This window comes from Entelurus aequoreus, linkage group LG03 (genome assembly GCF_033978785.1).
Source record: "Entelurus aequoreus isolate RoL-2023_Sb linkage group LG03, RoL_Eaeq_v1.1, whole genome shotgun sequence".
Lineage (NCBI taxonomy): Eukaryota > Metazoa > Chordata > Actinopteri > Syngnathiformes > Syngnathidae > Entelurus > Entelurus aequoreus.
The window spans coordinates 60,555,294-60,565,765 of NC_084733.1; the positions used below are offsets into that span (position 1 = coordinate 60,555,294).

General features: G+C 41.8%; 1 protein-coding gene across 1 annotated transcript in view; it reads left to right on the forward strand.

Moving 5' to 3' along the window:
* metap1 (methionyl aminopeptidase 1) overlaps positions 1–10,472 on the forward strand; it is a 108,427-nt gene that overhangs the window by 79,709 nt on the left and 18,246 nt on the right. The window contains exons 5-7 of the mRNA XM_062042330.1: positions 1,900–1,991; positions 2,083–2,166; positions 2,549–2,687. Coding sequence (XP_061898314.1) covers positions 1,900–1,991; positions 2,083–2,166; positions 2,549–2,687 — 315 coding nt within the window. The remainder of the gene's footprint in view (positions 1–1,899; positions 1,992–2,082; positions 2,167–2,548; positions 2,688–10,472) is intronic.

The window sequence follows — 10,472 nt, forward strand, 5'->3', positions numbered from 1 at the left end:
TTTGATTAATAATGTCTTTATAGTACGACACAAAAGTGAGTGCACCCCTCACATTTCTGCAAATATTTATATTTATGGGACAGCACTGAAGAAATGACACTTTGATACGATCTAGTGTAGTCTGTATACACTATGGGTGGACTTGGACAAAAATTGGGCCCTGGACTTTTTGGTCCAGATCAGCCCAAATCCACACGCAAATATTGTACTAACTCACCCCATTGTCAGATATATTTATATAATATATATACAAACCTTTAATAAGACCACTAAACACTAGGTGTGTAACGGTACGTGTATTTGTATTGAACCGTTTTGGTTCGGAGGTGTACCGAACGAGTTTCCACATGAACATATTAAGTAGCCGCCTAAACTAAAGTCTTAACAAGCTGCTCTGCTTCTTATGCCTCTGTCTCCTACACAGCACCCAGCATTGTCCCACCCACACAACCATCTGATTGGTTACAACCATAGCGGTAACAGCCAATCAGCAGTGCGTATTCAGAGCGGTAACAGCCAATCAGCAGTGCGTATTCAGAGCGCATGTAGTCAGTGCTTAGCGTTTAGCAGGTGAGCATCAGGCAGCGGACTCTCCCCAAATTAAAATAAACACCTCCCAGTCAACTACTAGTAACATCACTATGAGCCCGTTGACGTTCTAGAAACAAACTGCAGCTTCAGCTCCTCACAGTCCTGGCTTGAGGTGAAGGCTAATTAGCTTTTAGCGTAACGTTAGCTCATTTTGCGGTGTGTGTGTGTGTGTGTAATCATTAGTAATGGAGCAGCCTAGTTTTGAACGGCAGGGTCCCTGCTATCACATGTTGATAAAAATATAACATTTACATATTAAAAATCAACTACAGGCTTCCCAAATGCTGTAATAAATTCAGCATGATGAGTTGACTTGAAACTGTTTAATGTTGCACTTTTTATATGTAGAAAAAAAGTTTTGTCATTTTATTTAATCTGAGCAACAACTTGAGGCAGTTTAATGTTGATTAACGTGGGCAGAATTATTATAGTGTTCCCAATGTTAAAAGGATAAAGCCATTGTTTACAAATTTGGTAAATAAATAACCAAAAAATGTATATTTTGTTGTTTTCTTACTGCACCGAAAATGAACCGAACCATGACCTCTAAACCGAGGTACGTACCGAACCAAATTTTTTGTGTACCGTTACACCCCTACTAAACACACAAATGGACATAACATAGAGTGATGGTGTGCAACAGGTATGTACAAGAATAAAAAAAATAGACAAATCAGAATTTTATTTTAAGAACAGACCCAACAGTTGGGTAGATATGATAAAACCGTAAACATGCATTTTCATTCTCTATACCTAGTATGGTTAAACTTGCTGTTTTTTAAAAATGTAGATAACTAGATTCAGCTGTAAATAAACCACACCATTTATACTATTTATGTCAAAGTTTACAAAAAAATTAACTGTTCTGAACCATATGCATTTATATCCATGCATTCACACCATATGGAAGAAGGCACACCCGCTTACCACAGCAGTACCACATGTTGTAGAGCAGGGCTATTCAACTGGCGGCCCGGGAATGACACCATACTTATTTTAGGGCCTCCACTTTGACTGCGTCTTCGCCCCGTCAGTCATGTAGTTTTTAGCGCTTCCGTATTGCGTCTACTGACAGATATAAGTTTGATATACTGTAACTAGCCAGGAGACAGCTGGTATTTCATACAATTTGTAAGAGGGCACTTGTAAACTGATGTACCACTTTACTGACCTTTAGTGATTTTTCGTTTGTCCACCAGTGACTAAGTGTGTATGTATAGGCAATGTCACTGGACAGAATTGTCCACAGCTTCATCAAAGTTTCTATTGTCTGTATCATGTCACTTATTGCAATTGTTTTTCTCCCAGGGATGTCTGAATCTGAGCAGTTTCTAAAAGGAACATCACAAATCAAGATCCTCTCTCCTGAGGACATCGAGTGCATGAGAGTGGTATGCAAGGTAACGTGAAATAATTTGTTGTATTACATGCACTGACAGCCCTTGTTTTGGTTTATGTATCATGTATTATTTTTGTGATTTTCAATTGCAGCTGGCAAGAGAAGTCCTTGATATTGCAGCTCTAATGGTGAAACCAGGTGTTACAACAGAAGAAATTGACCACGCAGTACATCTGGTATGCACATAAATGGAAATTATTTCACATAACAAATTATTAGTAATCAATAATGTCCCCTCTGCTGTCAAACTTGTAGTTTATCTGAAGTAAGTATGGAATCTGTTGGATTACTCTAGAAGATTAACATCACAAGAAGAACTAATAAATGATCCATCACGGACATGGGAATTATTCTGTAGAATTGCTCTGTCATCTGCATTCTGCTTACAGTTAACTGCATGTTGTCTGGGGAGTTATTTGATTTATTATGGTTAAAGAACTGACTATAGTATTATTATCCTACTTAAACTTATCTAATATCCCAATATGAACACAGCAACCACGTAAGGTCCCTAATTTGATCCAATATTCAGTGTTAACTTCCTATTTGTCTGTTCAGGCTTGTACAGCAAGGCACTGCTACCCTTCTCCTCTAAACTACTACAACTTCCCCAAATCCTGCTGCACGTCTGTCAATGAAGTAATCTGCCATGGAATCCCAGACCGAAGACCGCTACAAGATGGCGATATCCTTAATGGTATGGGACATTACATGTTCATACATTATACCATAGATTTAGTCAATTTATTTCAATCATTCTATATTAACAATAGTTGCAACAAAATTCAAAATAAAACTGCTTAGCATTTTTGTCAACAGCTTTAATGTATTTGAAAATGAAACATAAATCTGATACAGTTTGAACAGTGGGAATGTGTGAATTAATATATTTTTTTAGTAAATGAAAGTTCTTATTGGTTGAAGTGCAACAATAGTTTTAGCTTGTTGCTCGGTTCACCCTCTCTACTGAACAATGATGCCACACTACTTTCATCTTATCCCTTTGTCTTTGTCAATTTGGGTATGTTACCTGGAATGACAAGTGTTCCCAAACATGAGACTTTAATGATAGAAGAGAGCTTTTTAGCTACGGCTTCTCCTTAGTCTGTCACTAACCACGACTCCCTCTTACTATATTTTGGGTTGCACTGTATTTCTTCACGTTTGTGGCTTTGAGTGGAACGAGTTTGGGCAACTCTAGAGTAGTCTACGCATAACTATAACGTATGGTTGTACGGTACACCGATACTAATAAAGTACTGCGATAATAATTAATTGCAATCGGTACTATACTAACTAAAAATACCAGTACCGTTCTTTCATCCAAATGCCGCTGTGCGGTGGTGACTATGATGTTGAGTGTGTCAGAACGCACACACAAAGGGCATACTAGCAATAACATCGTGGAGTGCAAGAATGGCAAAAAACGGAAATTAAAGAGGGTGCATGAAGCGCAATATGGAGGTAATTGGGCTTCAAAACTAACGATAAAGGTGACGCTTTAAACAGGGATGCGCCGCGCTACAAGTGTTGCTTTAAAACATGTCTCGCCAAATGTGGCGATTAGTATTACCACTTTTGCTTCAAACTTAGGTAAACATTTAAAAAATATAACCATTCAGATCTGCACAAAGAGTTATAAAGAGTGACAGGTAATTTAGTTGTTGCATCTTTCCAGCTCTTCTGCTCCCATGCAGACCGTAGTCGAGGAGCAGAGGGGAGACGTTCTCTTCAGGGTCGATGTTTTCGCCGGGGTTAAGACCCTTCATTTTACCCGGCAATGGGTCGGCTAATCTCCGCATTCGGGTCAGAATGATGAGTCTGCCAATTCGTGGCAATCAGGTTGCTTTGTTAGTTTTTATTATTAGTCATACTTCTACTGCGCAGTGCGCCCGCTCCCTCTCTCTCTTTCTCTCTTTCATCATCGGCGGTCACTCGAACGAGTAAGACGATCCTCCTGGTATCCCTTTATGGAGGATACCTGTGCGTGACTTCGTTTTACATGGGGAGACTGGTGCACAGACAGTCACCACACGATCCTTGACAGAATCAGGTCAGGGTCCAGTGGCATGGAGTACAAGACGACTCTTTTCTGCTCTCTCTTTACTCGCCCACTCACTCACTGACGTCACTCAGCCAACACATTGCCATTCTTTCAAATTCACATACGCTACTCTCATAAATTAACCAGCTCCCCTGCTGTGGACATGTAGATACGTAGACGTGCACACAGCTGCTTGGCTTTATGCCAAATATTAGCGGAGTTAAGACCGTCCAATTGCGTCTACTAATGCAAGTGAAATGACTGAATTTTGTAACAAATTGCTGCAATTTGTGTTTTATCTTTAACAAAAGTGTGTTTTACCTGTTACATGGCTTATCTGTGTACATTTATCCATAGTTTTGTTTTTAGTATTTACTAATAATTGATAGGGACAAGCGGTAGAAAATGGATGGATGGATCAATCAATGTTTACTTATATAGCCCTAAATCACGAGTGTCTCAAAGGGCTGCACAAGCCACAACGACATCCTCGGCTCAGATCTCACATCAAGGCAAGAAAAAACTCAACCCAATGGGATGACAATGAGAAACCTTGGACGGGACCGCAGATGTGGGGACCACCCCCAGGGTGACCGGTGCAATGGACGTCGAGTGGATCTAGCATAATATTGTGAGAGTACAGTCCATAGTAGTACATTTTGGTGCCGGTACTAAATTGTTGGTATCGGGACAACCCTACTGTAATGTAAAGCAGCTAAACTTTCCACTCCTCACTCAATGTGTTCCAAGTGGGACCAGTGTTTCCCATATACTGCAGTGCTGTACGCTTAGCTTTTTCACTAGTAGCACCGAAAGGTTTTTGTAGCAATATAAATTGTCCTAAACATCACAATTTCCTTATTTATTTCCTTACTCAAACAAGGTACACATGTGCCCTTATATATATAAACACAATGCCATCCTACTGCAACACTCAAACCCAGAACATCCCTAAACTGTGCTAGCACTGTCGCTAACACAAATGTAGGGATATCCCGATATAGTTTGGCCTATAAACTAACACATAAATGGAAATATCTCTTGACTTAACTAAATATCTGCACAATGTCTTGTTTTTTAATTTTGGGGGCTCTCGGCGCAAGTGATCAACACTTCCACGTTAATCATAATCCATTTTTTCAATGGTTATGGTTTGAATTCATTTCAAACATACTATACAGATGGGAAAACATTTTACTCTAGTTTGATCAAATTTGGATGGATTTCTTTTAGGAGCAAAATGCAATTAATGGGTTGAAATTCCTTTTCACACACGTGCTATTGTTTTTTTTGTTTGTTTTTTTTTTAAGTCGCAAGGTCTATTTTTTAGGCCCATTTGCGATTAAATGTGTCACATCGTACAGCACTGTACTGTAATTTCCTGGCTAGTTAACACATCTGGATTTAAGCCAGACCCACCAAGTTTTAGAAGAAATAAATATTTGTCATATATTAGCCGCACCGGACCATCAGCCGCATATATTTACCGGTGCGAAATGTATTGTAAATGTTTATTTACGTACCTTAATTGTTTCCAAACTTTGTCTGTCACACAGCAGTAAAACAGCTGATCAAACAAAACAGAAGTCATCATCATGAACCCACTTGCTGCAGAAGCAAGCCCTCCAATCAGCTACTCAGACTCAATAACTCCACTGTGACATTTTTGTAAATTAACAAAGCTGAAACAATACAAAAATAATGCCATTGTACGTTAATAATCCTAAAACACTCACTTGTAAACGTAGTAGCATATTCGCTAATTCTAACAACGTTGGCTTGATTACACTTCAATAGCACCTACAAATATGCATGAAAACACTGCTACAAACATCACAAATGAAACACTTAAGTATGATTTGTTATATTGTAATACCTACAAATGTTGCTTTGAGAGTTATTTCGAACAGAAACGCTATGGACGAATACACTTCTGGCAGGAAAACGGGAAGTACATTGTCAACCTGCAGCATCTGCAGGGAGCGAACTCGTCTAAAAGATGGCGCCATAACACAAACAATAACTCACATTTTCAGTGTGTCTGTCGGCGTAATATGAAAACTATTTGTTGAATACAAAACATGGCCGTTGGGGAAGAAAAATCCATTAGGTCGCCACGCCGTTTCATAAGCCGCAGCATTGGGAAAAAGTAGAGGCTTATAGTCCAGGAAATACTGTGTTCATTTATTTGTGATAGGCCCACTATGGATTAATTTGGATCACCACTAACAGATTTGGCACTGCTTGTTACGAATTCTGCATGTTTATGCACATTCGTGTGGAAACATTTGTTAGGAAACCCTTTACTTCGAAAATGTGCTTTCTACTTCTGGTTTTGCTAATGTTTCAATCATCGCTTGCTATCTGTGAAGGAGTTGTTGCGGTTTGAATGTTTTAACACTTTAAAGAGAAATATTGTAGCACTCATGGCTTCTTCTAAGTGTATTTAGTGTTTTGATGTTCTGTTATTAACCTAATGCAATAAATACCATCTTAATGCTAAACAAATAGGGTTGCAAAGGGGTGGAAAGTTTCCGGTAAATTTCCAGAAACTTTCCGGAAAGTTACCATGGGAAGTTAAGCTCGGGAAGTTTGGAAATATTGACCATTTTTTGATTATTCAAAGTTGGACTCCGTCCATGGGAATATATGGGAATTAATTGGGGAATTACAATAATTATTTATTATTGGGCACTTGTATATATGCTGCTGCATCTTTGTGGCATTTTTGACGTAGCTCTTTGCACAGTATTTGCAAATGTACACAGCCTTTCCGCCTACTTTGGTTGGGGTGAAATGTCTCCACACATCATACGTGGCATTATTCAGTTTGTATTTATTGATTCTTGTAAAACACTAATGCAATGCCACACACAGATATAAATAGTCAGCTAAACAATTGGAGTAGTCTTTAAAAATATTTTACTGATGAATAGAATAGAAATCCATCCATCCATCCATAGGCTAGATAAATAAATGAACACTCAATCAGCATGCTAAATCAAACTACAACCTACATTCTTGTATGACAACAGAATGGCTAGCAGAACAGAAGGTAGAAGAAACTACACGTTTTGATTTAGTATTTGCTCGTAGAACTTTACAAATCACAAAAAAGGTAAATTCGGATTGCTAACATTGTTAGCATAAATGAATGGGATTTAACATATAGAAAATTAGCATCACGGCTAAAGGAGAAATATATATTTGCAACCCTATGAACAAATAAACTTTTATGGCTAATAGACTACATTTTGTGTGTAATCGTTTTTTTGCTGATGTTCACTATATAAGATGCAGACTTTGATTTTATTTAAAGGCCTACTGAAATGAATTTTTTTTATTTAAACGGGGATAGCAGATCCATTCTATGTGTCATACTTGATCATTTCACGATATTGCCATACTTTTGCTGAAAGGATTTAGTAGAGAACGACAATAAAGTTTGCAACTTTTGGTCGCTGATAAAAAAAAAAGCCTTGCCCCTACCGGAAGTAGTGTGACATCACAGGCTGGAGGGCTGCTCACATTTCCCTACTATATTAATTGAGCAAGGCTTTTCATGCAGTCCCGCGCGCTGCTCTTGGACTATCAGATCACGTGATGGTGCACTTAATCCCTTCATACAGACAGAGACTGAAACTGGCTAAACCTGTTATGAGGAACATTAAGTGTTTCACCGCCGAGTCTGTGGACGAGTTGCGTGCTTGTTGGGAAACGACAGACTGGGAGGCAATTGGAGCGGCCACGAACAATCTGGACGAGTATACGGACACTGTGACCTAATACATACAGTTCAATGAGGCGCGCATCATTCCAACGCGCACTAGGGTTTGTTATAACAACGACAAGCCCTGGTTCACACCCAAGCTCCGACAGCTGCGCAAGAAGAAGGAGGCTGCGTGGAGAAGCGGGGACCGAAGTACATACAGAGAAGCGAAGTACCACTTCACCAGGGAAGTGGAGAAAGCTAAATTTGTGTACTCTAACCGTCTACAGGAACAGTTCCGCTCCAATGATTCTGCTGCAGTTTGGAGAGGTCTAAGGGCCCTTACGAACTATAAGCCCAAAACCCCCCAGGCCCTGAATGACCGGACTCTCGCTCAGGGCCTCAACACACATTACTGTCGTCATGAACGGCCTTCAGCTCATCAAAGCCATGCTCCCCCCACCATCACCCTCCCCACCAATGCCAGCACATCATTAAAGGAGTTAAAGGACTCAAAGGACTCCAATGACATCACAGGACTCCAAAAACACAATAAGACTGTAAAGACCCTCTCCGTTAAAGAAGAGGATGTACGCCGGCAGTTCTTGAAGCTGAATATGCGGAAGGCCCCCGGGCCGGATGGTGTCTCCCCCTCCACTCTCAGACACTGTGCGGACCAGCTGGCTCCTGTCTTCACTGACATTTTTAACACCTCTCTGGAGCTATGCCGCGTGCCGTCCTGCTTTAAGACCTCTACCATTGTCCCTGTCCCCAAGAAAGCACGGATCACAGGACTAAATGACTACAGGCCGGTCGCGCTGACGTCTGTGGTCATGAAGTCCTTTGAGCGCTTGGTCCTGCCCCACCTCAAGGACATCACCGCCCCCCTCCTGGACCCACTGCAGTTCGCCTACAGAGCCAACAGGTCTGTGGATGATGCAGTGAACCTGGCCCTCCACTTCATCCTGGAGCATCTGGACTCCCCAGGAACCTACGCTAGGATCCTGTTTGTGGACTTCAGCTCTGCCTTCAACACCATCCTCCCTGGACTGCTACGAGACAAGCTCTACCAGCTCAGCGTGCCCGACTCCCTCTGCAGTTGGATTAATGACAGACCGAAGACAGCACGTAAGGCTGGGGAAGATTGTCTCGGACAGTCGAACCACAAACACTGGTACTCCTCAGGGCTGTGTACTCTCCCCCTGGCTCTTCTCCCTGTATACAAACTGCTGCACCTCCAGTCACCAATCCATAAAACTGCTCAAGTTTGCGGATGACACCACCCTCATCGGGCTCATCTCGAATGGCGATGAGTCCGCCTACAGGAGAGAGGTAGACCGGCTGACGTCCTGGTGCAGCCTCAATAACCTGGAGCTGAACGCCCAGAAAACAGTGGAGATGATCATGGACTTCAGGAAAGTCACAGCCCCACCATCCCCCCTCACCCTGATTGACTCTCCCACCCCGTCCCCATTGTGGACTCCTTCCGTTTCTTGGGCACCACCATCACCCAGGACCTCAAGTGGGAGCTGACCATCAGCTCCCTCATCAAGAAGGCCCAGCAGAGGATGTACTTCCTGCGGCAGCTGAGGAAACTTAAGGTGCAGACCGAGATGCTGGTGCAGTTTTACTCAGCCATCATAGAGTCCATCCTGACCTCCTCCATCAGTGTGGTTCCCCGGCGCCACAGTCCAGGATAAGAATAGACTGCAACGCATCGTACGTGCTGCGGAGAAGGTGATTGGCTGCAAGCTCCCATCCCTCCAGGACTTGTTCTCCTCCAGGACCAGGAGGCGTGTGGGTCGGATCACAGCTGACTCTTCTCACCCTGGACACACACTATTCTCCCCTCTCCCCTCAGGCAGGAGACTACGCTCCATCCAGACCCACACCTCCCGCCACCTGAACAGTTTTTTCCCCTCGGCCATCAGGCAAATGAACAAGAACTCCTAACAGCAGCTCCTTGAATTCCTTGAATCCCTTCTAAGTCTATCTGATAGCTCAGTCACAGTTCTTTTTATACCAAATATGTGTTATATGTGTTTTATGTCGCACGTTTGCACCAAGAAAAATTCCTAGTTTGTGAACCCGTTCTCAAACAATGGCAATAAAACTATTCTCTCTCTCTCTCTATTGTTTACAATGCAGCGAGAGACATTCGGACCGAGAAAGCGACGATTACCCCATTTAATTTGAGCGAGAATGAAAGATTTGTGGATGAGGAACGTGAGAGTGAAGGACTAGAATGCAGTGCAGGACGTATCTTTTTTCGCTCTGACCGTAACTTAGGTACAAGGGTTCATTGGATTCCACACTTTCTCCTTTTTCTATTGTGGATCACGGATTTGTATTTTAAACCACCTCGGATACTATATCCTCTTGAAAATGAGAGTCGAGAACGCGAAATGGACATTACAGTGACTTTTATCTCCACGACAATACATCGGTGAAGCTCTTTAGCTACTGAGCTAACGTGATAGCATCGGGCTCTAATGCAGATAGAAACAAAATAAATAAACCACTGACTGGAAGGATAGACAGAAGATCAACAATACTATTAAACCATGGACATGTTAATACACGGTTAATAATTTCCAGCTTGGCGAAGCTTAAAAATGCTGTTGCTAACGACGCCATTGAAGCTAACTTAGCAACGGGACCTCACAGAGCTGTGATAAAAACATTAGCGCTCCACCTACGCCATCCAGCCCTCATCTGCTCATCAACAC